The sequence below is a fragment of the Microtus pennsylvanicus genome, chromosome 3 (assembly GCF_037038515.1).
Source record: "Microtus pennsylvanicus isolate mMicPen1 chromosome 3, mMicPen1.hap1, whole genome shotgun sequence".
NCBI classification, from domain to species: Eukaryota; Metazoa; Chordata; class Mammalia; order Rodentia; family Cricetidae; genus Microtus; species Microtus pennsylvanicus.
In genome coordinates this window covers 59,823,445-59,846,633 of record NC_134581.1, presented here as the reverse complement: position 1 = coordinate 59,846,633, position 23,189 = coordinate 59,823,445, and the positions used below count along the sequence as shown (strand labels likewise).

The 23,189-nt window shown below is 46.0% G+C and overlaps 1 protein-coding gene across 3 annotated transcripts in view; it reads left to right on the top strand.

Annotated features, from left to right (window-relative positions):
- The window catches only part of Uaca (uveal autoantigen with coiled-coil domains and ankyrin repeats), a 96,180-nt gene extending 85,591 nt beyond the window's left edge, over positions 1 to 10,589 (top strand). For all 3 annotated transcript variants that reach the window (XM_075965623.1, XM_075965622.1, XM_075965624.1), the window contains 4 exons: positions 1,269 to 3,986; positions 5,502 to 5,654; positions 7,298 to 7,363; positions 10,397 to 10,589. In XM_075965623.1, the coding sequence (XP_075821738.1) occupies positions 1,269 to 3,986; positions 5,502 to 5,654; positions 7,298 to 7,363; positions 10,397 to 10,468 (3,009 nt within the window). In that variant the 3' untranslated portion in view covers positions 10,469 to 10,589. The remainder of the gene's footprint in view (positions 1 to 1,268; positions 3,987 to 5,501; positions 5,655 to 7,297; positions 7,364 to 10,396) is intronic.
- The last annotated feature ends 12,600 nt before the right edge of the window (positions 10,590 to 23,189 follow it).

Below are 23,189 nucleotides of genomic sequence, written 5' to 3'. Positions count from 1 at the left end.
GAAATATTTGATTGTAATAATGTATAAATAGCGTGGACGTTTGACTCTGTATATATAACTTCTCGGCAAAGTATATTAGTGTTAGTCCAAAGATAACTGAGGGATTGGAAGCTAGTCTAGAGACAGGCCAAGCCCAGGAAAGTGTTTTATGCTGGCAATTTCTTTCTCTTGAAAAAGAGCAAGGCAGTTTTAATTTACCCAAATAGCTTTAAACAAAACATTCTGCCCATTGAAATGATAGGATGTCCTCGTGGTCCATGCATTCATTGATGAGTTAGTACTTATATAAAGATCATTGCTGCTACATAAGGAAAGTGAAAATATTGAGGCCCCATGATTATTTGCCCTGATAGTTGAACTCTCTCACTCTCTCTCTCTCTCTCTCTCTCTCTCTCTCTCTCTCTCTCTCTCTCTCTGTCTCAGAAGTTCTGTTATGCTTCTTTTTTGCCAGCATTAATTAATCAAAGGAACAAGTTATTATCAATCAAATTTATATTAAGATTATGTGCTAGGATTTCTATTTATCTTCCTGCGAGAAGAAAAATGCATGCCTTTTTTTTTGAGTTGATTGACATTTCCCTGATAATTCTCATACGAGATGGGCTTATTTTGGTAGAATTTTTTAAAATGTAAAGACCATTATATTGGAGTTAACAGTGAGAGTGCTCAGATGTCACATATATTTTATTAGAAATTTAATAACGTGCATGGATCAGCCTGGTGGCTTAGTTGGTAAAGACACATACCTACAAGCCTGATGACCAAGTCGTGGAAGGGGAGAAGCGACTCTCCCAGTTTGCCCTCTTATCTCCATATGTGTACCTCACAAAACAAGTAAACAAACAAAAAGAGGTTTAATAATATAGCTCTATGAAATTATTTACTTAGTCAAGATTCAGTCCTTACTTGGGGCTTCTGATGGCTCGTTTAGGAAGCCTAGACAAATAACATAATGGAATAATAAGCATGTCTTGCTAGAACTGCTATTCTTATGTAATGGAGGCATGCTGAATTGAGAGAGGAGCCCAGGGGCCACAGCCATTTTCTTTAGAAATTGACCTAAAAGCTCTCACAATGTTTTAAGCATGTTGAGGAAATCCTACCCAGAGCTGCGTTCCTAGTTATAAAATTGATCCTTTAATTTTTCCCACACCCGTTTCTCCCATCTCACTGTCTGAAAGCCCTTTGACCGCTGCTGCTGTGGATGGCAGAGGTCTCTACAGTGTCTTCTGTTGGCCCTGTGCTTGATGTCTGCTTTTCCTCTGCAGTGCACGTCCCCGGGCGGAGCCGCCCATCTGCAAAGCAGGTCTATGCTAAGACCTCTGGAGCTCTCTTCACCCGGTCAGACCTCATACTCCGAAAATGAGATTTTAAAGAAGGAGTTAGAAGCGATGCGAACTTTCTGTGACTCGGCCAAGCAAGACCGACTGAAGCTCCAAAATGAGCTGGCTCACAAGGTCGCAGAGTGCAAAGCCTTGGCTCTGGAGTGTGAGCGCGTCAAGGAGGACTCGGACGAGCAGGTCAAGCAGTTGGAAGACGCCCTCAAGGACGTGCAGAAGAGAATGTATGAGTCCGAGGGGAAGGTCAAGCAAATGCAGACCCACTTCCTGGCCCTGAAGGAGCACCTGACCAACGAAGCAGCCACAGGGAGCCACCGCATCACCGAGGAACTGAAGGAGCAGCTGAGAGACATGAAAGCCAAGTATGAAGGCGTTTCCGCGGAGGTGGGAAAGCTGAGGAACCAAATCAAACAGAGTGAGATGTTGGTGGAAGAGTTCAAGAGAGACGAAGGCAGGTTGGTGGAAGACAATAAGAGGCTGCAGAAGGAATGCAGCGCATGTGAGATGGAGAGGGAGAAGAAAGGAAGACGGCTGGTGGAGGTGGAGGGCCAGCTGAAAGAGCTGCTGGCAAAGCTGGCCCTCTCCGTCCCCGCGGAGAAATTTGAGAGCATGAAGAGTTCGCTATCCAGTGAAGTCAATGAGAAAGCGAAAAAGCTCGCAGAGGTGGGCCGGGACTATGAGAACTCTGTGGGGGAAGTTCGACAGCTGAAAAGGGAGCTGGAGAGTGCCAGGGCCAAGCTGGCCCAGCACATCAGACCGGAGGAGCATGAGCAGCTCAGGAGCAAGTTGGAGCAGAAGTCAGGAGAGCTGGGGAAGAAGGTCACAGAGCTAACCCTCAAAAACCAGACGCTACAGAAAGAAGTGGAGAGAGTCCACGTGGACAACAAGCGTCTCAGCCAGCAGGTGCACAGCCTCACGGTGGAGATGGAGACGTGCTACGTGCCTCTAAAGGTGAGTGAGGAGATGAAGAAGGCCCATAACGTGAGCGTGGAGGAACTGAATAAGAAGCTTTCTGACGTAACACAGAGGTACACGGAGAAGAAGCTAGAAGCAGAGAGGCTGCTGGTGGAGAGGGACAGGCTGACTAAGAGTGTCAGCCGCCTGGAAGCTGGGTCTGTAGCTCCTGAAAAACATGAAAAGGAGCTAATGGGTCTCAAGTCCATTATTGCCGAACTCAGAGAACAGCTGTCTGAACTTAATAAAAAATGTGCGGAGGATCAGGAGAAAATGCGTGCACTCTCATCTGAAAACACTAGCTTGAAAAAGACTCTGAGTAGCCAGTATGTGCCCTCCAAAACCCATGAGGAGGTGAAGGCCTCACTGGGCAGCTCACTGGAGAAAACCAACAGAGCGTTGCTTGATGCCAAGAAAAGGTTTGACGACATGAGTCAGGAGTTTTCAAAACTAAGAGATGAGAATGAGGTATTGAGAAGGAACCTGGAGAACGTTCAGAATCAAATGAAGGCTGACTATGTGAGCCTGGAGGAGCACTCAAGAAAGATGAGCGCTGCGAGTCAGAGCCTGAAGGAGGCGCAGGACGCGAACACTGCCATCCTGGCCGACTACCGCCGAGGTCAGGAGGAGATCCTCTCACTGCATGCTGAGATTAAGGCCCAGAAAAAGGAGCTCGACACCATCCAGGAATGCATCAAGCTGAAATACGCTCCCCTTGCCCGCTTGGAAGAGTGTGAGCGCAAGTTCAAGGCCACGGAGAAAGGACTGAGGGAGCAGTTATCAGAGCAGACACACAAGTCACGCCTCAAGGAGGAAGAGGTCAAGAAGGGCAAGCAAGAGAATGAGCGGCTGAGGCAGGAGCTTGCTGCCCTTCAGAAGGAGTTGAAGGGTAGGAACGCTCTGGTGGAAGAGGCCAGGGAAGCGGAAAGAGCGCTAAGCGGGAAAACAGAAGAACTCAACAAACAGCTCAAGGACCTGTCCCAGAAATACACCAGTGTGAAGAACGAGAGAGAGAAGCTGGCAGAAGAAAGGGCCAAACAAGCCTCCGAGGTCCTCGCAGCCCAAAACCTTCTGCAAAAGCAGCCCGTCCCACTGGAGCAGGTGGAGGCTCTAAAAACATCTCTCAACGACACAATCGAGCACTTACGGGAGGAACTGAGGAGTAAACAGAAGTGTCTGGAGAAAGAGCAGCAGACAGTGAGCAAGCTTCAGCAGCTGCTGGAGAATCAGAAGAACTCCTCGGTGCCCCTGGCGGATCATCTGCAGATAAAAGAAGCCTTCGAGAAAGAGGTCGGAATCATGAAAGCCAGCCTGAGAGAAAAGGAGGAGGAAAGCCAGAACAAAACCAAGGAAGTCTCCAAACTCCAGACTGAGGTTCAGAACACCAAGCAGGCGCTGAAGAATTTAGAGACCAGAGAGGTCGTTGATATGTCAAAATACAAAGCCACGAAGAACGATTTGGAGACCCAGATCTCTAACTTAAATGACAAACTGGCCAGCCTGAACAGGAAGTATGACCAAGTGTGTGAGGAGAAGTTCGCTGCCAAAGACGCCAAGGAGCTGCTTCATCTCAGCATCGAGCAGGAGATCAAGGACCAGACGGAGCGGTGCGACAAGTCCCTGACAACCATCATGGAGCTGCAGCAGAGGATACAGGAGTCTGCTCAGCAGATCGAAGCCAAGGATAACAAGGTAGGCACGGCGCTGATGGAGTGGCTGTGCGGAGGAAACCCACATGATAGATGTGACTCCGTAGCACATGTCCCGCAGACAGGTGTGTGAAACCATCCCTGACACACCACCCTTCCAATTGACTACGGGTGTGTCAAAAAAAAAATCTCTAAATTGAAAAAAAAAAAAATCAAAGGCTTTCTTCTTTCTCTTCCTTTGGCTGAAAGTTAAGGGAAAGGGGGAGGATAAGGTTCGCTTCCTTGTAGTGACGAGTCGGAATCTGGTGGGCTTCTTCCTTGAGAAGTCAAAGTCACTGGGAACATCCAGACACCATCTCCCTACTCACCCGGACCAGGGCACCGAGCCCACGCCACCGTTTTGCAGACCTGGCCTGGGATGTTTTGTCTTTCTTGTGTTGTGCTGTGTCCTGTGTACCCTGTCATCCTCCTTCTTTACCCTGAAGTCCACAGTGGCCAGCCTCACCTACGCTTGGCAGTTCCTCCAAAATCTCAGGCTTTATTTTAGCTTCGCCATTCATTAAATTAAATCATTTTAAGAGCAGGATTTATAATTTATTCTTCCCTCTTGGTTTTCTTCCTTATGGTCCAATTTTACAGAATAGCTACATAATAATATTTTTGAAGCTGGTAGGTGTCTAGTTTGTACCATGGAGATGAAATATGAAGACTGATCGCAGCTTAATGCATTCACTAAGTAATTATGAAATGGCCTCTACCCACTGGAGAAATAGGGAATGAGTAAAAGCAGGCTCAGATCCAGCTCTCCTCAGCAGCGCGTCTCCCCATAAGATCCAGCATTTAAATCCACTCAGCTTATGTGCAAAGTCGTTAGGATGCAGCAGCACATCATTGTGCTAGCTAATGCCTGCATCTACTTACACACACCGCCAGTTAGTAAACAGTGCCACTCCCGGGACCGCAGAGCCGGCTTAGCAGTTAAGAGCACTTGCTGGCTGCTCTTCCAGAAGACTTAGCACCCATGTGGGGCAGCTTACAACCCTCTGAAGTTCCTGCTCTGGGGGAGCATGATGCCATCTTCTGGCTTCAGTGGGCACTGCACACACACCAAAAAGAAATCTTTTAAAAAAACTGAATAAATAATACAACCTTCAATGGGAAGAGAAAGTTAATTTGCTTGTACGTGAGCCAAGCTCTTTTACTTCCATGCTCCATCTAACAAAACCCCTTTCCAGTATTCACGCCTCACCTGGAGGATAGTTCAGATGCCCCAGAGGACCCTTCCTACTCATAGAACGCCAAGCTCATGACCCAGGCCTAGGATGTGCGTGATGTTTATTCTCAGTCTGGTGTTGTCTTTGGAAGAAATTTCCTGAGGGACTTCAGGCCCAGAAATTGTAAAAATAGTTAGTACGCCGTGGGTGCCGTTGGGAGATTCTCGGCAGCATCCCACCTGCTGGTTACAGCTTGCCTCAAGTGGGGAGTGTTTTCTGTGCAGAGGTGTTCATCAGAAATGATGGCACGTGGTTTCCTACAACCTCCCTCTGTCTCTCAAAAGATCACTGAGCTGCTGAATGACGTAGAAAGACTGAAGCAGGCGCTCAACGGCCTTTCCCAGCTCACCTACACCAGCGGCAGCCCCAGCAAGCGGCAGAGCCAGCTGGTGGACACTCTGCAACACCGAGTGAGAGACCTGCAGCAGCAGCTGGCTGTGAGTGTCCAGGGCACGAGGGGCGGGGCCTGCTGAGTGAGTGTGAGTGTGTGTGCGCGCGCGCGGCAGCTTCCATGCAGCTGATTACACACTCGTAATCATTACTTATGGTATGATAGTGTCATTTATTTGATGCCTACTGTATACCACTACAATAAGCATTCCGGCATTTTCTCTCTAAGCTGTGCCTCTACCCCATTCTACAAAGCAGGATGGTTTAACGAGACTTCCTTGACTCATGACTCTGGAGGGACTGCATCTAGTGTGGACCTTCTGGCTGTGTCACAGCATGGTAGAAACTGTCACACAGAACAAGAGTGAGAGGGGGCAAAGGACCCTCATAAGGACTCTGGCAGGAAGAAGCCTGTGATAATGACGCCAGTAATGTGGGCACTGGAGACTGGGAGCTGTTCCTGCCGCCTGAGGTCTGGAGCACCTTCCAGCAGCTCTCTCCCTGGCAGGGAAGGCTAGCAGGCAATTGGGAATTGGCTCCAAAGAGGAAGGAAGAACTTGGCATGAATCTATAAAGCATTTTGATGGGTGAAAGGAAGACAGAGGAATCTTCCAGGCCACGAAAATAGTGTGGGAAGACCCGCTAAGGCGGAATCTAGCCACCATGACCAGAGAGAGATGAAAGGCACAGTGGGGTGTGGCAGTAAGCCGACAGAGGATGGGGCGGGGGCGGGGGGGGGGGGGCTCAGCAGTAACAGCACACGGTGCACAAGCCTGACAACCCGGGGATGCACACACAGGCAGGAGGAGAGAAGCGCTCCTCAGACCTGCCCTCTGCCTCCTTGTGTGCCCACGTTCTCGTTCATATTCCCCCCTCCTCCTCCCACACTAAAACAACAACAATAACAACAACGCCAACACAGTTTTTTTTAAAAAAAAAAAAAAAAGACCTGAGCTTGAGAGATGGCTCAGCAGTTAGGAAGTTAGAAGCATATACTGCTCTTGCAGAGGACTCAAGTTCAGTTCCCTGTACCCACGCTGAGCACAGCAGCTCACAACACCTAACTCCAGCTCCAGGGATCTGATGCCTCTGGCCTCCGTGAGCTCTGCACTCTCTGTCTCTGTCTCTGTCTCTCTCTCACACACACACATGCACACACGTACACACTTAAAATAATAAAAATAAATTTTGAAAAAAGACTTGGCTTTTGCTATTTGAGACTGAGTTTTGGGGGGCTCGGAAGACCAAACTGATATGTTGAGATTCTTCCTCATATGTAAGGAGGCAAGCCCTGAGGTCTTTGAGCCAACACTGATGAAAAGGAAGAGCTAGCTCAACCCTGGAAGCATGACAAAGGGGACATGGGAAACAAGAGGGGAAGCTTTTGTAGTGGCCTGAAGCATCAGTTGCCAAGTTCATAGCAGTAGAGGTAAACTGAGGCAGCAATCCCCTGTGACTTAGGATAATTGGTATTGCTTTCCCAGTAATAGCCCTATGCATTATGGGAAAATCTTATACTAGCTCCAACATGAGTAATTCAGCATCTGTGGTTTGTTCTAAGAGTGGCAGGAGCCCTTTACTAATCTGCCAGTCTGCAGCAGGAGGTCTCTGCACAGCATTGCTACAAGCCTCTTGGCCTTGCAGATGTGGGTGCTGATGTTGTCATCTGTCTACCTTCCTCTGGTTCTAGGATGCTGACAGACAGCACCAGGAAGTCATCGCTATCTATCGGACACACCTTCTCAGTGCGGCACAGGTAAGCGCTGCTGTGTCTTTGGAAAGACTGTTCATTTTAGAGAAAAATAAAATACTGTTTTTTTTATTTTTTGAATAATCTTACATGAATGTAATTGACATTTGAAGTTGCTCTAGCCCATATGCTTATTTAAAAATAATTGTGTTTCTTTTAATCATGGCTTGCATATCTCCCAGAACAATTTACAAAGCTATACAGCAACACAACATCTTAAATTTAGTGTTGTGTCCATCTGCTTGTCACTCATCCTCTAGACAGTTTGGCAACACACGATGGCAGCTCACGTTAGCAGTGTCTCTAGCTGGGATAATGCCTGACACGGCACGTGGCTGTCAGCAGGCAGAGGGAGAGTCGAGGGGACTGCATATGTTTCCTGGTGGCTTCGGGGCTTCTTTGAAGTACAGAAAACGTAGTCTGAAAAGGACAAAGGGGGTATGCTTCGAATTGTTATAACTAAGGAAAACTGTTCTGAGACACTTGCTAGTGATCTATGGAGCTGTAAACTTAGAGAAGTAGAAGGCGGTGAGTCCTCTTGTTTAGTGGTGGCCTGAGAAAGCCTTCAAAAAACTCATGCTAAGAAAATGTTTAGGGTGTGAGAGAGGGCTTGTTACTGCTCTGTGGCAGTCGTGTGAACAGCGTCTCCCGGGTTCTCAGAATAAATTGTTCAGGAAAATGAACTGAGAGAGACAAACGTTGGAATGACAGGCAAGCGATAATAGGAATTATTTGGATTTGGAAAGTGTTAGGCCACACTGTTCTGAAAGAAAAAAAAAGAAGGGAGGGTGAAAGATGGATGCTGAGAGAAAATTTCAAAGAAACATGATTTTTTTTCAAAGAAAACTTAAATAGTAAATGTACTCTCTGACATCGAATTCTACTTGTTCTGTAAGGATGGAGGGGCCCTGAGAGGGAGGGATGGTATATGAAGGGTGCTTCCCTGCTCCTGTTTGTGTGGGAAGGACATTTGCTGAGATCTGAAAGGTTGTTCAATTATTAGTGCTATCAGTGGGCAATAGAGTAATGCTTTTACGAGGGGAATTAGAGAAGCACTGGGCTGGCTGGAGAGATGGCTTAGTGGGTAAATGCAGGATACCCACCCAATGTCCTTTCCATGAATGTGTGTGTGTGTGTGTGTGTGCGTGCGTGCGTGCGTGCGTGCACACACACACAAAGAGAGGGGAGAGAGAGAGAGACTGATATTAAAAAGGATGAGAAACATTCTGGTCTTGGCCAGAGGGGGCAGAGCAAAAAAAAAAATGACAACTTCACAGACATTCCTCTGAAATGTAAAGTTGTTTTCTGCTGAGTCCTAATGAGGCAACAGCAGCAGTTGGCATCTGAAGTCTTCTTGCCGTCTGGCATCATACAGTTAACTATGGATCCAGATTAATCAACTGTGGCTAGCGTTTGAAATTTAAAAACAGATTTGGGAGGCATGACTTCTTATATTCATTGACACGTCCTTCCAAAATCTATTCAGATGCTTCAATAATAAATTAATAAAAAAGACGAAAGTAGAAACATGTAAGCCTACCACAGACTTGCATCTGTTTAACCCTGCTGCTTTAAACTGTGTGTGTGGCTTGCACATGTGTGAGTATGCAGGTGCATGTGGAGGCCAGAGTAGGACACCGAGTGTCTTTATTCCTCTGCGCTCTGCCTTATTGCCTCGGCAGGGTCTCTCACTGAACCTGAAGCTAGGCTGGCCAACCAGAGAGCTCTTGGGATCCACCCATCTCCACCCTGAAATACAGCCTTGCCCAGGGTTTTTATGTGGTTGCTGGGGATTCGAACCCAGAACCTCACGTTTGCACAGCAGCCATTCTTCCTCACTGGTCCTCCCCAGCACCTGGTTTAATGGCTTCCTCTAAAATATAAATGGCTAACACACTCAACTTTGCAACGGGGGAGACGCCAGTGTGTAAGAGGTACCTTTAGCTGTAGTGTGGGCCAGGTGTTTGTAGAATGGGGTCTTTTATGTTCTGTTGGGTGGAAGTGTAAATTGTTCTTTCTAGTAAAGAAAATTTTGAAGTACTTTGAAAAAACAAATATTGGGCTGTTTTGTTGTGGTGGTTATTGTGGTTTGATTTTTTGAGTCAGGTCTCAAATAGCCCAGACTGCCCTTAAATTCCTGATCCTCTTGCTGCCACTTCCTGCGTGCTGGCCTTATAGCTGTTTACTGTGCACCCAGTGCTAAACCTGCCTTTTGAGCCAGTTATTTCTTCTCCAAGTGTCTGGCGATAAAGATTGTGTGTGTGTGTGTGTGTGTGTGTGTGTGTGTGTGTGTGTATCTTAAATCTCTGAAATTAGGAAAGAGGCAAAGAAATTTAAAGTCTGTATACTGGGATATTACATAAAAAGATTAACAGCTAGCTGACCTTGGAGAAAGATTGCTGTGACACTGGGTGCGAAGGCAAGCTGCAGAGATGTATCATCTTGCTTATGTAAAAATTATAAGCATGGGAATTATTTTTTCTCAGTTCTATTCTCCTTAAAGGGGCAGAGCAGAGAGATGGCTGAGTGGGCAAGGCACGGTTCCGCAAGCTTGAGGACCACAGTTAGATACTCAGCTATGCCGAAACGCTGAGTTGGTATGTCAGCAAGCTCTAAACCCAGCTGGCAGGAAACAGAGACAGGAGCCCTGGGGCAAGCTGGCTAGGAAGACTCATCATCCAAATGGCAAACTCTGGTTTCAAGTGACAGCCCCTGCCTCTGTATAGAAGGTAGAGGATGTTTGAGGACACACGTGTACACGCATACACATGCTTGTAGCTTACTGTTTCTAATGTATGCAGCCCTGCACAGCAGAGACCATTGCTGTCCATTGGGTTTTGCTCATAAGTGTTAAGAGCAAGAGCCCCTTCTTGTGACCGTACACCTTTATTTCCGTGGCCCAGTTCCTGTGGGGCACTCTTACCTTGGTGAGGGGTTCACCCGTGAAACAGCCAGATGTGCTCTAGGATAAAGGCTTCCCCCTTTATCAGTTCAGTAAAGATGACATGCGATGTTTCTTCTCCTCTTCCTTCTCTCCAGGGTCACATGGATGAAGACGTACAGGCGGCCTTATTGCAGATCATACAGATGCGACAAGGCCTCGTGTGCTAGTGTCAACTGACCTGGAGCCTGTCCTGCCGGTGCTATGCATTCTGGGTGCAGCTGCATGGCTCTTCTGGGCCTGACTCTAATAGTATCAGTAAAATAAAATATATTTTGTTCTGTTGTTGAATTTTATTTTATTTTTATGAGACAAGCATGTCATTGAGTTTTTCAGTTGGTTCAAACCTTAGATTTTGTGTATGTTCACTTCACACAGTGGCAAATGGCATGCACTATGTCTTTTCTATTCATACTTTTTAAACTATATGTCTTAAAAATGGTGAGTCCCTAATGAAATGTGAGCCATTCGAGTGGGGCCATATGAAAAGGGGCCAAAGTAAGCACTTAAAGATTGATTTTGGAGAAGTGAATTCAGCTGTTAGCTATTTGTAAGTGCATCAAAAGATCTTCCAGGAACTGAGGAGATGGCTTAGTCAGTAAAAGTCTTTTCAGGCAACCATGAGGATCTGAGTTCAATCCCCTGATCCAGTTTCCCACATCCAGGTGCAGCAGGGTGCACCTGTAATCCCAGCACTGAGGAGGCAGAGAGAGCAGAGTCTCTGAGCCTCTGAGCACATCCAATCAAAGCAGCCAGATGCAGTTCACAGAGACCCTGTCTCAAAAAATAAGATGGAAAGTAATTGGTGAAGATGCCTCCACACGCACACATGCGCACTCACACATGCACACGCACACATGCACATGCACACATGCACACGCACACGCACATGCACACGCTCACACGCACACATGCACACGCACATGCACACGCTCACACGCACACATGCACACACGCACATGCACACGCGCACACGCACATGCATACTCACAAACACATCATTTATTTTCTCATGTGATCTTTAAGCTTTACAGACTTTGGAGGAGTGGCTATGGACTAGCCGAGGTGCATCTTTATTGAGCAGCATGATGAGTCCCTTTGGCTTTGTTTTTCTTGTTACACTAATACCTTTTAAAGTATATTTCCCTTCATAAATGTTTTCGGCGCTAAGTTCCACTTAGATCAAGAAGAGGCAGGAGTGGAATATTTGAGGAATTTATAAGAAGATTGCCTCCTGGTCTCCATGGCGGAGCATTAGCCTTTTGTTCCTTGTGCTTGACATTTCTTGCCATGGTCTTTCAAATGAGAACAAAAAGAAGTGATGCGTGAAATTTTTCAGTGTCAAAAATTTGACTTTTTTGCAATTGCTTTGCCATTTGTGGCTGTTGTAATCAAGCACTCGTAATGCATGCACCCTCCAAATGTTTCAGACTTATTTATAGGAACGTTATCCGAACGGGATTAATAATGTGAAACAAGTTTCTTGCAAAAATATGCGTTAGAGAATTGATTTGGGGAAACAGCATCAAGTTTTAGACAACAGTGCTACAATGCAGTGAACTACCAGAATAAAGACAGCAAGAAGATAATGGAATTGGAAATGTTTATGGTGAATTCTCTAACCAGCTATTTTACTAACTGTATCTTAGGAGAACTTATATGTCTTTATTTTGGTTACTATTTTGTTTACTGTTCATACTAAAAGCACTAATTTGACATTTAGCAAGTAATTGCACAAATGGATCATTTCATCTAAGCTCTTGTATGTGTGTGTGTGCACGGTGCATATATGTATGTTCATGTGTGTACGGCTGTGTGCGTGTGTGTGTGTGTGTGTACATGCACAGGTATATGCATACACAGAGGCCCTAAGTTGATGTCGTCTGTCTCTCCACTGCTTACCACTTACTGAATCAGGGGTTCTCATTGGGTTCAGAGCTTGCCGGTAGGCTAGATTAGTGAGCCAGCTTGGCCTGGGGATCCTTCTTATCTCTGGCACCCTGGTGCTGGGATTATAGGTGGCCACTAGGCCTGTCTGGCTTTTATAAGTCAGCTCTGGGGACCCAAACTCTGCTCTTGAGATGCACATGGCAAGCACTGTGTTCACTGAGCCATCTCCCCAGCTCCTGAGTTTCCTTCCATTGCAAATTGCACCTTAATCCTTGAGTATTCTGAACCAAGTTTTTTAAAATCTTATCTTTAATGAACACAGTTGGAAAAATTGCCACTCACATCAAGGATATGCCATTGTATTTCTTCTTTGAAAAAGCATTTCTTCAAAATAGACAAGGTTACATACGGGCACTTCCATGCAAGGACATAAAGAATTTTAAGAATACTCACCCCATACCCCGACACCCCACCTCATCGGTCCCCCTTGTTCTCCCGGACAGTGTGACTTCTGCTTTCATGTAATCTGTATTCATATGGTTTTATGTCTCTGTAAAGTTTGGGAGCCACAAATGAGAGAAAAGCATGTGTATCTGTCTTTCTAAGACTGACCTGATTCACTTACCGTTGCCGTCTTCAGTTGTATGTATTTCCCTGCAAATGGCACAACTTCATTCTTTCTAAGTCAGTGTTTTCCACATTTCTTCAGTGTGTAAACAATGAAAAGTCAGAACTGTTTTATTTTTAACTCTCAAGGTAGATACGGAAAGTTTACACGAATGACAGCTGGTTCCTTAGTTGCTATATTTAGTACTGTCTTTAGTCATGGATTCTGTTTTCAGAGTTTTTGGCCACTGATTGAAATCTAACTGAGTGATGTTCTGAACTGAATACCTGTGTTCAGATCTGTGTTTTCCTTAGTAGTTGGGGAAGTGACCTTGTGCATATTTTACTTCATGTTTTAAGTTTTGTTCTTTTAAATCTTGTGTATGTGTGTATGTGCACAGGAGTGCAGGTGCCCACAGAGGCCAGAAGGGGGCATCAGATCCCCCTGGAGCTGGAGCTATAGATGGTTCTTAGCGTCCTGACACAGGTTCTGGGAACCAGCTTGAGTGCCCTGCCAGAGCAGCATGTGATCTCGCCCACTGAGCCTTCTCCCTAGCCCCTGCCTAACTGTTTTCTTTTGAATTGCTCAGAGTATCCTTATAGAAGACTAGAAAGCTAAGGAGTCCGTTCCTTATTTCTGGAGAATTTAGAGTGAAAGCTGCCAGAATCTAAATATGGAAGATGATAGTCGTTTTGGTGGACTGTCTGGAACCCTCTTAAGCCAGCCCTATTGTCACCCGCTCACCTGGTGAGGTGCCAGGCTGAGATTGCACCTAAAGCATTGATGACTAAAGCCTTTCAATAAGAGTAGATCATAGACCATGAGGGATGCTTGTCTTTGCCACTTTATGTTCAGAAAGACTGTGACCTGAAGTGGCCAGTTGTCACCTGAAGATCCGCAAGGTCACTGAATTCTAACAGGGGTCTGATCCTTTATTCTTCAATCCTTAGGGTTTTGTTTTTGTTTTTTTTTTTTTGTCATTCCTGCATCATCTCATAAGCTCATTCTTTTTGACCTACAGCCAGCATTAAGAATTATCTATTAAAACTGGGGCAACGAGGGGCTGGAGAAATGGCTTGGTGGTTAAGAGCACTTACTTGCCGTTCTTGCAGAGGACCTTGGTTTGGTTTCCAGAACATTCTCCATATGAGGTAGCTCACATCTGCCTGTAACTTCAGGTCTAGGGTGTCCAGTGTCCTCTTTTGGTCTCTTCAGGCTCCAGGCATGCATATGGCATGCATACATATGTTAAGATACATGTATACCAAAATAATTTAAATACTGGGCTGGCGAGACGGCTCAGTGGGTGATGGCATTTAACACCAAACCTGACAACCTAAGTTTGGTCCCCAGAACCCACCTTGTGGAAGGAACTGACTCCCTCAAGCTGTCCTCTGACCTCCATGCACTTGTAGAAATTGGGTGCGTACCCTACACTCCATACTCCCAAATTATTACCTATTAAAATTAATTCATGCAGTGGCTAGCCACTAGGTATACCTTTCTTATTCTAAAATCCCAATTGAAGTTAGTGTAGTTTTTGTTATGAATTGGATCTTAACTGTCTCCCCAAACCCATGTGTTAAAGGTCGGTGACTAGCCCGTGGTGCTATGGGGTTGGTGGGGTGTGGAGGAAACTTGAGCAGGCCTAGAGAAAGACAGTGAGGCATCAGATAGGACCCACAGAATCATCTCTCTGACCCGGTACTCACCTTGGCCTTAAGCGACTGTACGGATTTAAAAATGAAAAGATGAAGCCAGGACAGTGGCTGTTCTCCCACAAGTCTCCCTGGGCGGTGGGAAGGCTGTGGTTAGCACAATTAGGCATGTGGCCTCCCTTTATGTATTAGAGGGCATTCTTGTTATTTATGCCTACTTGAACAAACATCACCAATGAATGGATCCAACGAAAAGAAGATAACAAAAATGTCACATGTAAATGAAAAAGAGGCTTTTTGAGGGCCGCTTCCCTAGCTATATAGACACATGATTTGGCCACATATATGTATACATATTTATATGCACGTATGAATTTATATGCAATGAAATAGAGGAGGAGACATCAGAAAAACAATGTCCCCGTAATTATTTGGTATCGAATTGTCTTATTTAATAGGCACAAGTCTTATTTATTTTATGCAGGTTTGCAGATTTATTTTTTATGATAGCAGACCTGGGAATATCCTGAATTCTAGAAAGAGTTTAGAGAGGTTATTGCCTTCTTAATAATTTAGAGCGTCTATTGCTGTGCCAAGTCAGAAGATTAACATTTAATAGAAAAAATTATATATCTATAATTCAGTCACGGCTATTAGATCAGATGGATTTTACATTAAGTGAAAAAGATGTTGAGCATTTAAGGGCCATTAAACTACAGGACTCTTTTATTAGGTTTTAAGGCCTCGGAGCCAGGTCCTGCTGTGGGGAGTATTTATTTTACATATACAGAATGCATTAAGGATGGAGAAAGGGCACACATTTTCAAAGAAAACAGGCCATGAAAAATTGTGATTTTCCACATTGTGAGCAGCTGCCGTGCGGAGTCCGTCTTATTTTATAATAATTCGTTTTATGCATCATTAAGTAGCTTTCTCGGAGATGAGGAGCATAGGGTGAAGGCCATTTCCCAATGGTACCCACAGGAAGGCTGAGTGACAGCGTCTCCTCTGTGGGGTAGGACTTTAAAAATCCTATTTCCAAATCCTGAGAGGAAACTGAAGGTTACGGTGGGAATACCTCTCCAGAAGCGCTTTCAGGACGCGAGAGACAGGAGTGAGGCTAGAAAATGTCTTTCCTCCCTCCCTCCCTCCCTCCCTCCCTCCCTCCCTCCCTCCCTCCCTCCCTCTCATATGCCTGTGTATGGGTGTGTGGGTGTATTCACCTCCGTCAGCATGTGTGGAGGCCAGAGCTTGGCTGCTGATCTTCCACCAGTGCCCTTAACCTTATTTTTTTGAATCAAGTTCTCACAACTGAATCTGGAGCTCACTGGTTTTTTTGGCTAGCCTGGCTGGCCAGCAGGCCCTGAAGATCTGAGGCTGCCAGCATGTGCCACCAGGCCTGATTGTTTATGTGGGTGCTGGGATTAGAACTCACGTCCTTGTGCTTGGGAGAAGCACTTTGCCAATGCCACCATGTCCCCTAACGGTGTTTCTAAACCTTTTTCTCATGGCACCTCCATTGTCAGTGAGGGGCTAGAATTTGGTCCATGAGAGGAATTGCATGCTAGTGAGGAGAAAGTCTAAACCATCATTTTTATTACATATATGCTCAGAACACATTTCACATTGCAGGGACAAAAGCATAAGTTATATCTGACATGCTTCTCTTACTCCTTACACCAAACTGGGCACCAGGTTCACATCAGGGACTCTGAGACGAGGCGGGAATGAAGTTGGTCTCATCAGTAACCTTTTCTCCTCTACCGTGTCCAGATAAATTTTGCGCCTTTTTTTCCTTCTCCCTCTTGCTTGCTATTCTGAGCTTTTTTTAATTGCCTGAAGTGGGGCCTTATGGGCTGTTTAGGCATTTTCCTCAGGATTTAAAAATGAAGCCAATTTATATTCTCAGTCTTCTTGCTAAAAATCTGTTAAACCACAATAAGAAGGACTGCTACTTAAAAAAAAAGAAAGAAAGAAACCCTCTTTGTCATTGCCACAATCATTGGTCCCTTGGAGCTGCAAGATCTCCTTTATGCACAATAAAAAAGGTGAGCTGGGCAAGCGGGGAGTGCCGATCTAGCCCAGGGGAGTGGCTCAAGGGCTGAAGACCCCCTGCTCCGTCAGAAACTGAGACACTCTCTCACAGTTCCTCACCCCCACCCTGCTTTTTCTAAGTAAATTGTTCCAGTTGGCCCTAATCCCTGAGCAGTTCAGCTCCTTTAAAACCATCTTTATTCATTCACACCAATTGACACTTTAAAAAAAAAAATCCCCAGCGACTATTCATCTGCGTCTAAATATATCCGTCAGAGCCGAATGTGTTTAAGGGGATTTACCATCTGCTTATTCAAAATACTATTTGTTGTCAATATTTTTGGTGTACCAGCGTCAGGCTTGTTATTATAATATGCATAGCCACTTTACAGCAGCAGAGCCCCAAATCCATCGCAGCAGCGTTGGAAGGACCTGAAGGAGGGCTTTTCTCCAGCTCTGCTCCACTGTCTGACATGGCTGCTGCGGCTGTGAGCACCGGGAAGAATGCCTTAATAAGCTCTCGCTCTCCTTCCAGGCCCTTTTGGGCAATCACACCCTCCGCGTTCTCTCAGTAGCGAGCAGTTACCAGGACAACAGAGACTTTGAGGAAGGTTTAATTGTGACTTGATGTCGAACCAGAATAAAGCTCTAGTGTCTTTTTGTGTGGATTCTAGGTCCCCAAACAAATGCCAGCGTGCCTGTTTTATTAGGTTAAGGAGGCTTGCAATTTTTTTTTCTTCGCAATGTGAGAGAAGAAAGGGCAGGGATAGTCCATACTGTAAAGGGTAGGGAAGCAAGCAATGACTTTGACCCAGAAAACACTTGGTTAAACACATCCTGTCTTGCTTGCTTTTCTGGAACTGACTTCAGTTTGAACTTCCTTGTATCACACAGGAGGATGAGAACCCGTGTCTGCCTGCACCACTTGCAGCCTCCATTAAGAACAGAAACACTTGTTCCTAGCTTCTGGTCTTGTGGGTCCAGCACAGTAATTGGCATCTTCTCAAGCTGGAGTACCTACTTCTGAGGGCACATGGATGGCACAGCTTGCCAAAGTGCTTCCACTGGCCTTGCTGGAAAGAAGGCCCAGCAGCCAAGAGCACTTGTTGCTCTTCCAAAGGATGCCAGTTCAGGTCCCAGTACCCATGTTTGTGGCTCACAACTGAATGTAAGTAGCGGCAGGGGTCTGGTGCCCTCTCCTGGCTTCTATGGGCACCTGCATGCATGTGACAAACAGGCACATAAATAAAAAACATTTAAAAAGCAGGTAGACAGTGTTATAACTCTATTGCCCTGCTCTGTCACCTGGGTACCTTGTCCCTTTAAGAGACAAACTTCTCCTACCCCGAGTCTCCCCCTGATCTCGTACCTCCTCTCCATCTCTTTTCTCTCTGTCTCTCCCCCCCAATAACCCCTTATATTCTTCCCAGTACCCACTAAATAAACTCTGCACCCAAGCTCTCTCTGCATGGCGTATCTGTCTGTTTCCCATCCGCTGCGGTCCCCCACACCAGCAGGGGACCTGCCAGGGTCGTGCCACTCTAAATCATGATAGGCAGTACCTTTGGAACAACATGCATGGTTGTGCATTCGTGGGTCCTAAGGATTGACCTCGGGTCCCTGTGTAGTGCCCTGTGCTTGCGTGTGCTATGTGAGGAGGCGTCTACAGCATGAGTCTACTTGGGTTCACATTCTGTTTCTCACTTCACTCCGGCCCACAGATACTTCAAACAAGCAAATTCCTAATTCCTTTCTACTTTTCTCATTACCAGAGCCCTCCCCCTTCTGGCCTCATCTGTGTTTAAAAACATTTTTTTTTTTTTGCTCAGCCAAACTTAAGGCTGGTTCCAGAAGCTTCTCCGGGCCCCTCCCTGTATATGTACCAATAAATTCCATTTTAACCAAGAGTGCTATGAGGTGAGTCTGGAAGGAACCTCTCACCCAGATATCTGCTCAGATCCCTCCTCTTCATTTCCCAGGTGAGGTCTGAATTCAGGAAGAAGCTGGTTTAAGAAGGGGATCTTGATGTCTCCTCTTAGGAATTCTTGGTTAGTTACCTGACTCCCACCCTGATTCTTGGCCATAAATTTCCACTGGCTCAGACTGTTCAGGTTGAACCCCATCTCCTTCCAGACCCAGTGGCTCTTTCTGCACAGAACCTTCCCTTGCTTGTACGATTATCATTGACACCTCTTCCTTTAGTGTGCTCAGGCAGCACCTTAAATGCCCCATTTTTTTTGTACCACAATGCCAATGTCCTAAATGCCATGCACTCTAGTTTCCCTCTACTCAGAGATAGTAATCTCTGAGGCAGGAATTTTCTATTTTCTGAGGCAGGAATTAAAATGCTCTGTGTCAAAATTAATCCATATAGCTCTAAACTACCACCAAGGTAAACAATCGTAAACAAAAGTCTCTTTTAAACATGTCTAGCCATCATGGAGACTGAAAATGTCAAAAGGTTGTTTTCCCTCAGCTTCTTGCTTCTGGTGCAGGTGTGTGATGCCAGGCCAGTTCATTCTGTCCTCCGTTTCTAAGTATTGACAATGGGACTAAGTGGCAGTAAGAAGCTGAGGCAGTGCTGGGAGGTGGCTCTGCAGATGAAGTGCTAGTACACAAGTGTGTGGACCTCTGTTCAGATCCTTAGCACTCACATAAAGCTGGGTGCGGTGGGAGGCCTTACAATCGCAGCATTCCTACGGCGAAATGGGAGGCAGGGATAGGAAAATCCCTGGGCACTCCCAGGTCAGCTAGCCTGCTGTGCACATGCAAACAACAGCAAAATAGATGTGCAGAGATGTGCGCTGCACAGGCTGTATTACAGGATCATAAACACACAGAGATGAGAGAGATGCAGAGAAGCAGCAGAGACAAGAGTCCAGTTTTCTGACAGGAGGGATGGTTGGGGTCACACCGAAGTTCTGTTTCTGGTGCAGAGATGAGGGGTTCAAAGAGCATCTCACACGTGATGAGCATCATCCGGAAGCTCGTTTCTGCTTCTCTGGCCCAAGCTTGGTTCTTCCCCTTCTCTGTGCTTCGGGGATCAGCCAGGATCAGTGCCATTGCAGCATACAGAGAACTTAGCTATTTCCCTGGATTCAAAACGATGGGATATTCCATCTCGTTAAGTTTGTCATTGTGGGCGAGAAGAGAGAGATGAGGAGGTTGTCTTGACCTCTGCATCTAATTTAAGAGCCATCTCCAAAAGACTACCAACTTTTTGTTGCAATCTTTTCCTGATTTTATTTTTTGTTTTAATTTTTTCTTTCACTCAGAGGTTTATAAATAGTTTCGTCAAATCTGTCAGTTTTTCATTGTATCTGGCATTGGTGTCACGTCTTCAATACTCCATGTGTTTGTAACACATCTTATCTGTGTGTGGCGTGTGTGTTCATGCATACAGTGCATGGTCATGTGTGTGTGCACATGTATCGAGGCCAGAGGTTGACACTGGGTGTCTGCCTTGATTTCTGCCCTAGTTTGCCCGCTGTTGCTTTGATGAAACACTGACCAAAACCAACTTGGGGAGGAAAGGGTTTACTTAGCTTACCACGTCCCAATCACTGTCTGTCTCGGCGGGAAGTCATGCAGGAACTCAAGCAGTAGTAGAGGCAGGTACAGGAAGGAGAACGGCTTGCTTGCCCTCCCATGGCTCACTCAGCCACCTTCTGTCCACAACCAAAGCCCACCTGTTGGGATAGCACGACCCTGGTGAACTGGGCCTTCCCACATGAACCATCAATCAAGAAAATGCCTGTAGAGGTGTCCACAGGTCACCTGAGAGAGGCAATTCCCCCGTTCAAGTTCCCTCTTCCCAGGTGTGTCAGGTTGACAGCTGAAGCTATGGCGCACTCCATATTCTCAGAGGCAGAGCTGCTCCCAGCACTGGGCACTTCCGGATCAGGGTGGTTTAGTTTCCTGGCTTTCCCCCAGAGCCCTTGTCTCTGCCTCCCAAATCCTGGGAATGGAGGGGCTGCCACACCAGTCCAGCCTTTTACACAGGTTCTAGAGAACCAAGTCCAATCCTTATACTTCTTCAGAAAGTGCTTTATCTCCTGAGCTGTCTCCACAGCCCCTGTAGCTACAGTTGTTTCCCTACTACTTATATATTACTGTTGATATTTAAACCATTATTTGAAATTTGTTTCGTAGTCCAGTATCTAAAGTGCTATACAATCTGGTTAATCTGACATTTAAAGAAATTTGACTCAATAATCTTCATGTTATTTATTGCCTTATACCACCTGGAGCGGTGAGCTGATTAGATTCCCTCTGATGTCTGGGGCTGGTTTCTTTGTTTATTTGTTTGTTTCCTTCATTATTTTCTAGGAGTCTTTTTATTTCCACTTCAGAATCTATTGTTTTCTCTCAGATATTTCCACAATTGTGTCTGAAAACGGTAAATGACAACCTTGAACCAACGATAGGGATTTAGAGGAACCTGTGACTTGAGAATTGTCCTTAAGGAAACCTGGGGCTTTTGTTTGCTTGTTTTTGTTTTTTATTGTTGTTCTTGTTTTTGAGATAAGGTCTCATGGGTCTGAGACTGGCCTGTACTTCACTATGTGCCCAAGGATAACCAGGAACTTCTGGTCCCCCTGCTTCCACTCAGAATGCTAGGGTTGTAAGTGTGACCCCCCACACCCTGCTTATGATGTTCTCAGGGTGGAACTCATACACGAAGCACACACGAGGCAAGCCCAACCCCCACAGAACTCTGTCTTCCCCCACAACTGGTTTTTAATGCCATCTCTGGATTCTGGTGCATTGTCTCCAAGAACCCATCGGCTGAGCTGGGACCATCCAGTGACATCACGACTCTGGCTGTCACTGAGCTATAGAGAGGAGTGTGCCTCACGGGCGCTGATCCTACCTGATTGTCGTATGGGTAACTATGGCCACATCGAGCAGATAGATGATCTGCTTGACTCAGGACTGTCCCACAGGGTAATTAAGAGAATGAGAAACGGTCAGTTATTCACTCTTAAAACTCTCTGGCAAAGGAGCAGAATGGATTTAGAAGTAGAACTTTTCTATTACACAGCAGAATGTTGTGACTTGTTGGCAGGCCACGGAAGAACAAGCTGGGAGATGCCCACCACTGACGTGGTTAGGTGTGTTTGAGGGAAACCTGTGGAAGCTGGTGTGTGGACTCAGCTGTGGTGTGGGTGCAGCGTGGCTTCCCCCACTGTCCCCAGTCATCACTGCATCCTCCGGGGTCTCCTGCATCCTTGGTTTGCCCATTTTATTCCCACAAGTTGGAGGAGTGTCTGTTCCTTTCATTTCTACTGTAACCCCCTCGGCCCAGAAGGAACAACTTAGATTGGACTTCTGGAAGCCTCCCAGGAAGTCCCTTGTGAGAGAATTTTCCCTTTTATTCTCAACTCCATGACTACAAAGTGTATTAGTTTCCTACGATCAGGCTTAATACATTACCCTGAATTTGGTGACCTGAAATAACAGAATTTTATCCTCTCACGGTTCTGTCTGGAAGTCAATAATTAGAAGCCAGTATCCTAGTTCAAAATCAGAATGTCCATAAGGTTGCAGCTTCCTCCAGTGGCCCTAGAGAAGTGGCATCCAATCCTTGCTTCTCTCAGTTGTTGGAAGCTGCCAGCTTTGCTTGGCTTGTGGCTCTGTCATTCCAATCTCTGTTTTGATGGTCACACTCAATACTTAATCTTGGGTTGAAAATCAGCCTTGAACTTCCCGAGGACACCAGAGAAACATGAGACTGTTAGGGCATTTGTCTCACCTTGGGCAACATATTTAGAGCAGTGGGGACTTGACTGTGGGTTTGCACTTCCCTGGGAATGCTGAGTTCTGGCCTCAGACCACCTTTTCTCTCCTGCACTCTGTTCAGATGTAGCAAGGACCCTACCTTCCTTTACTCAGAGAAGCCGAGACCCAGGGTGGAAAAACAAAAGCAGGGGAATTTCCAAAGAGAAACTCTTGCTGAGAACCTTCTAGAATAGCACTGGGTAATAGAAGAAATAAATGCATTGTGGGGAGGAATTCACTTTTGAAACATGTGAGAGGTGTATTTTCTGGTTCAGTGGGCTCACCTGGAATCTCACGGAGGTTCCCCCATTTTTGTGATGCAAAGGATTGAAACCCAAGGCCTTGCTGGGTTTTGTGCAGCAAGTTCCTTCCTCATAGCCAGGCCTGGTAGCACAGGTCCATAGTCCTGGCTATTAGAGGCTTAAGTAGGAGGATTGCAGGCTGAGGCTTCCTTGGTCTACACAATGAGTTCGAGACCAGCCTAGACAACTTGGCGAGACCCTGTCTCAGAATAAAACTAATGGGGCCCTGGATGAAGCTCAGTGGTAGACCCCTTTCCCGTTCAGGCAAGGCCTTTTTAGCTCAGTCCCCTCACAGCGTGCCGCCTGAGTGTGAGTGTGGATCAGATAATATCAATGGGCTTGACCTTAGCCCAAAAGCCAGGAAGCAACTTTCCCCCAGCCCAGGACATAGTTAATGATGAGAATTTATAAAGCTTTTTGAAAGGCAAGGTGTCAGCAAGATTTCGCTTTGTCTCCAAGTAGCCTGGTTATTGGCGTGACCTTGAATAGCTAACTTAACCCAGTGTCTGGGCCTGAATAAAAAGAGAGATGCTTTAATATCACAAAAACATGCCTTAGATCACCCGTGTTATGAGACTCTAATCTTGCTGTGATTATCCATTCGCCACAATATTGAACT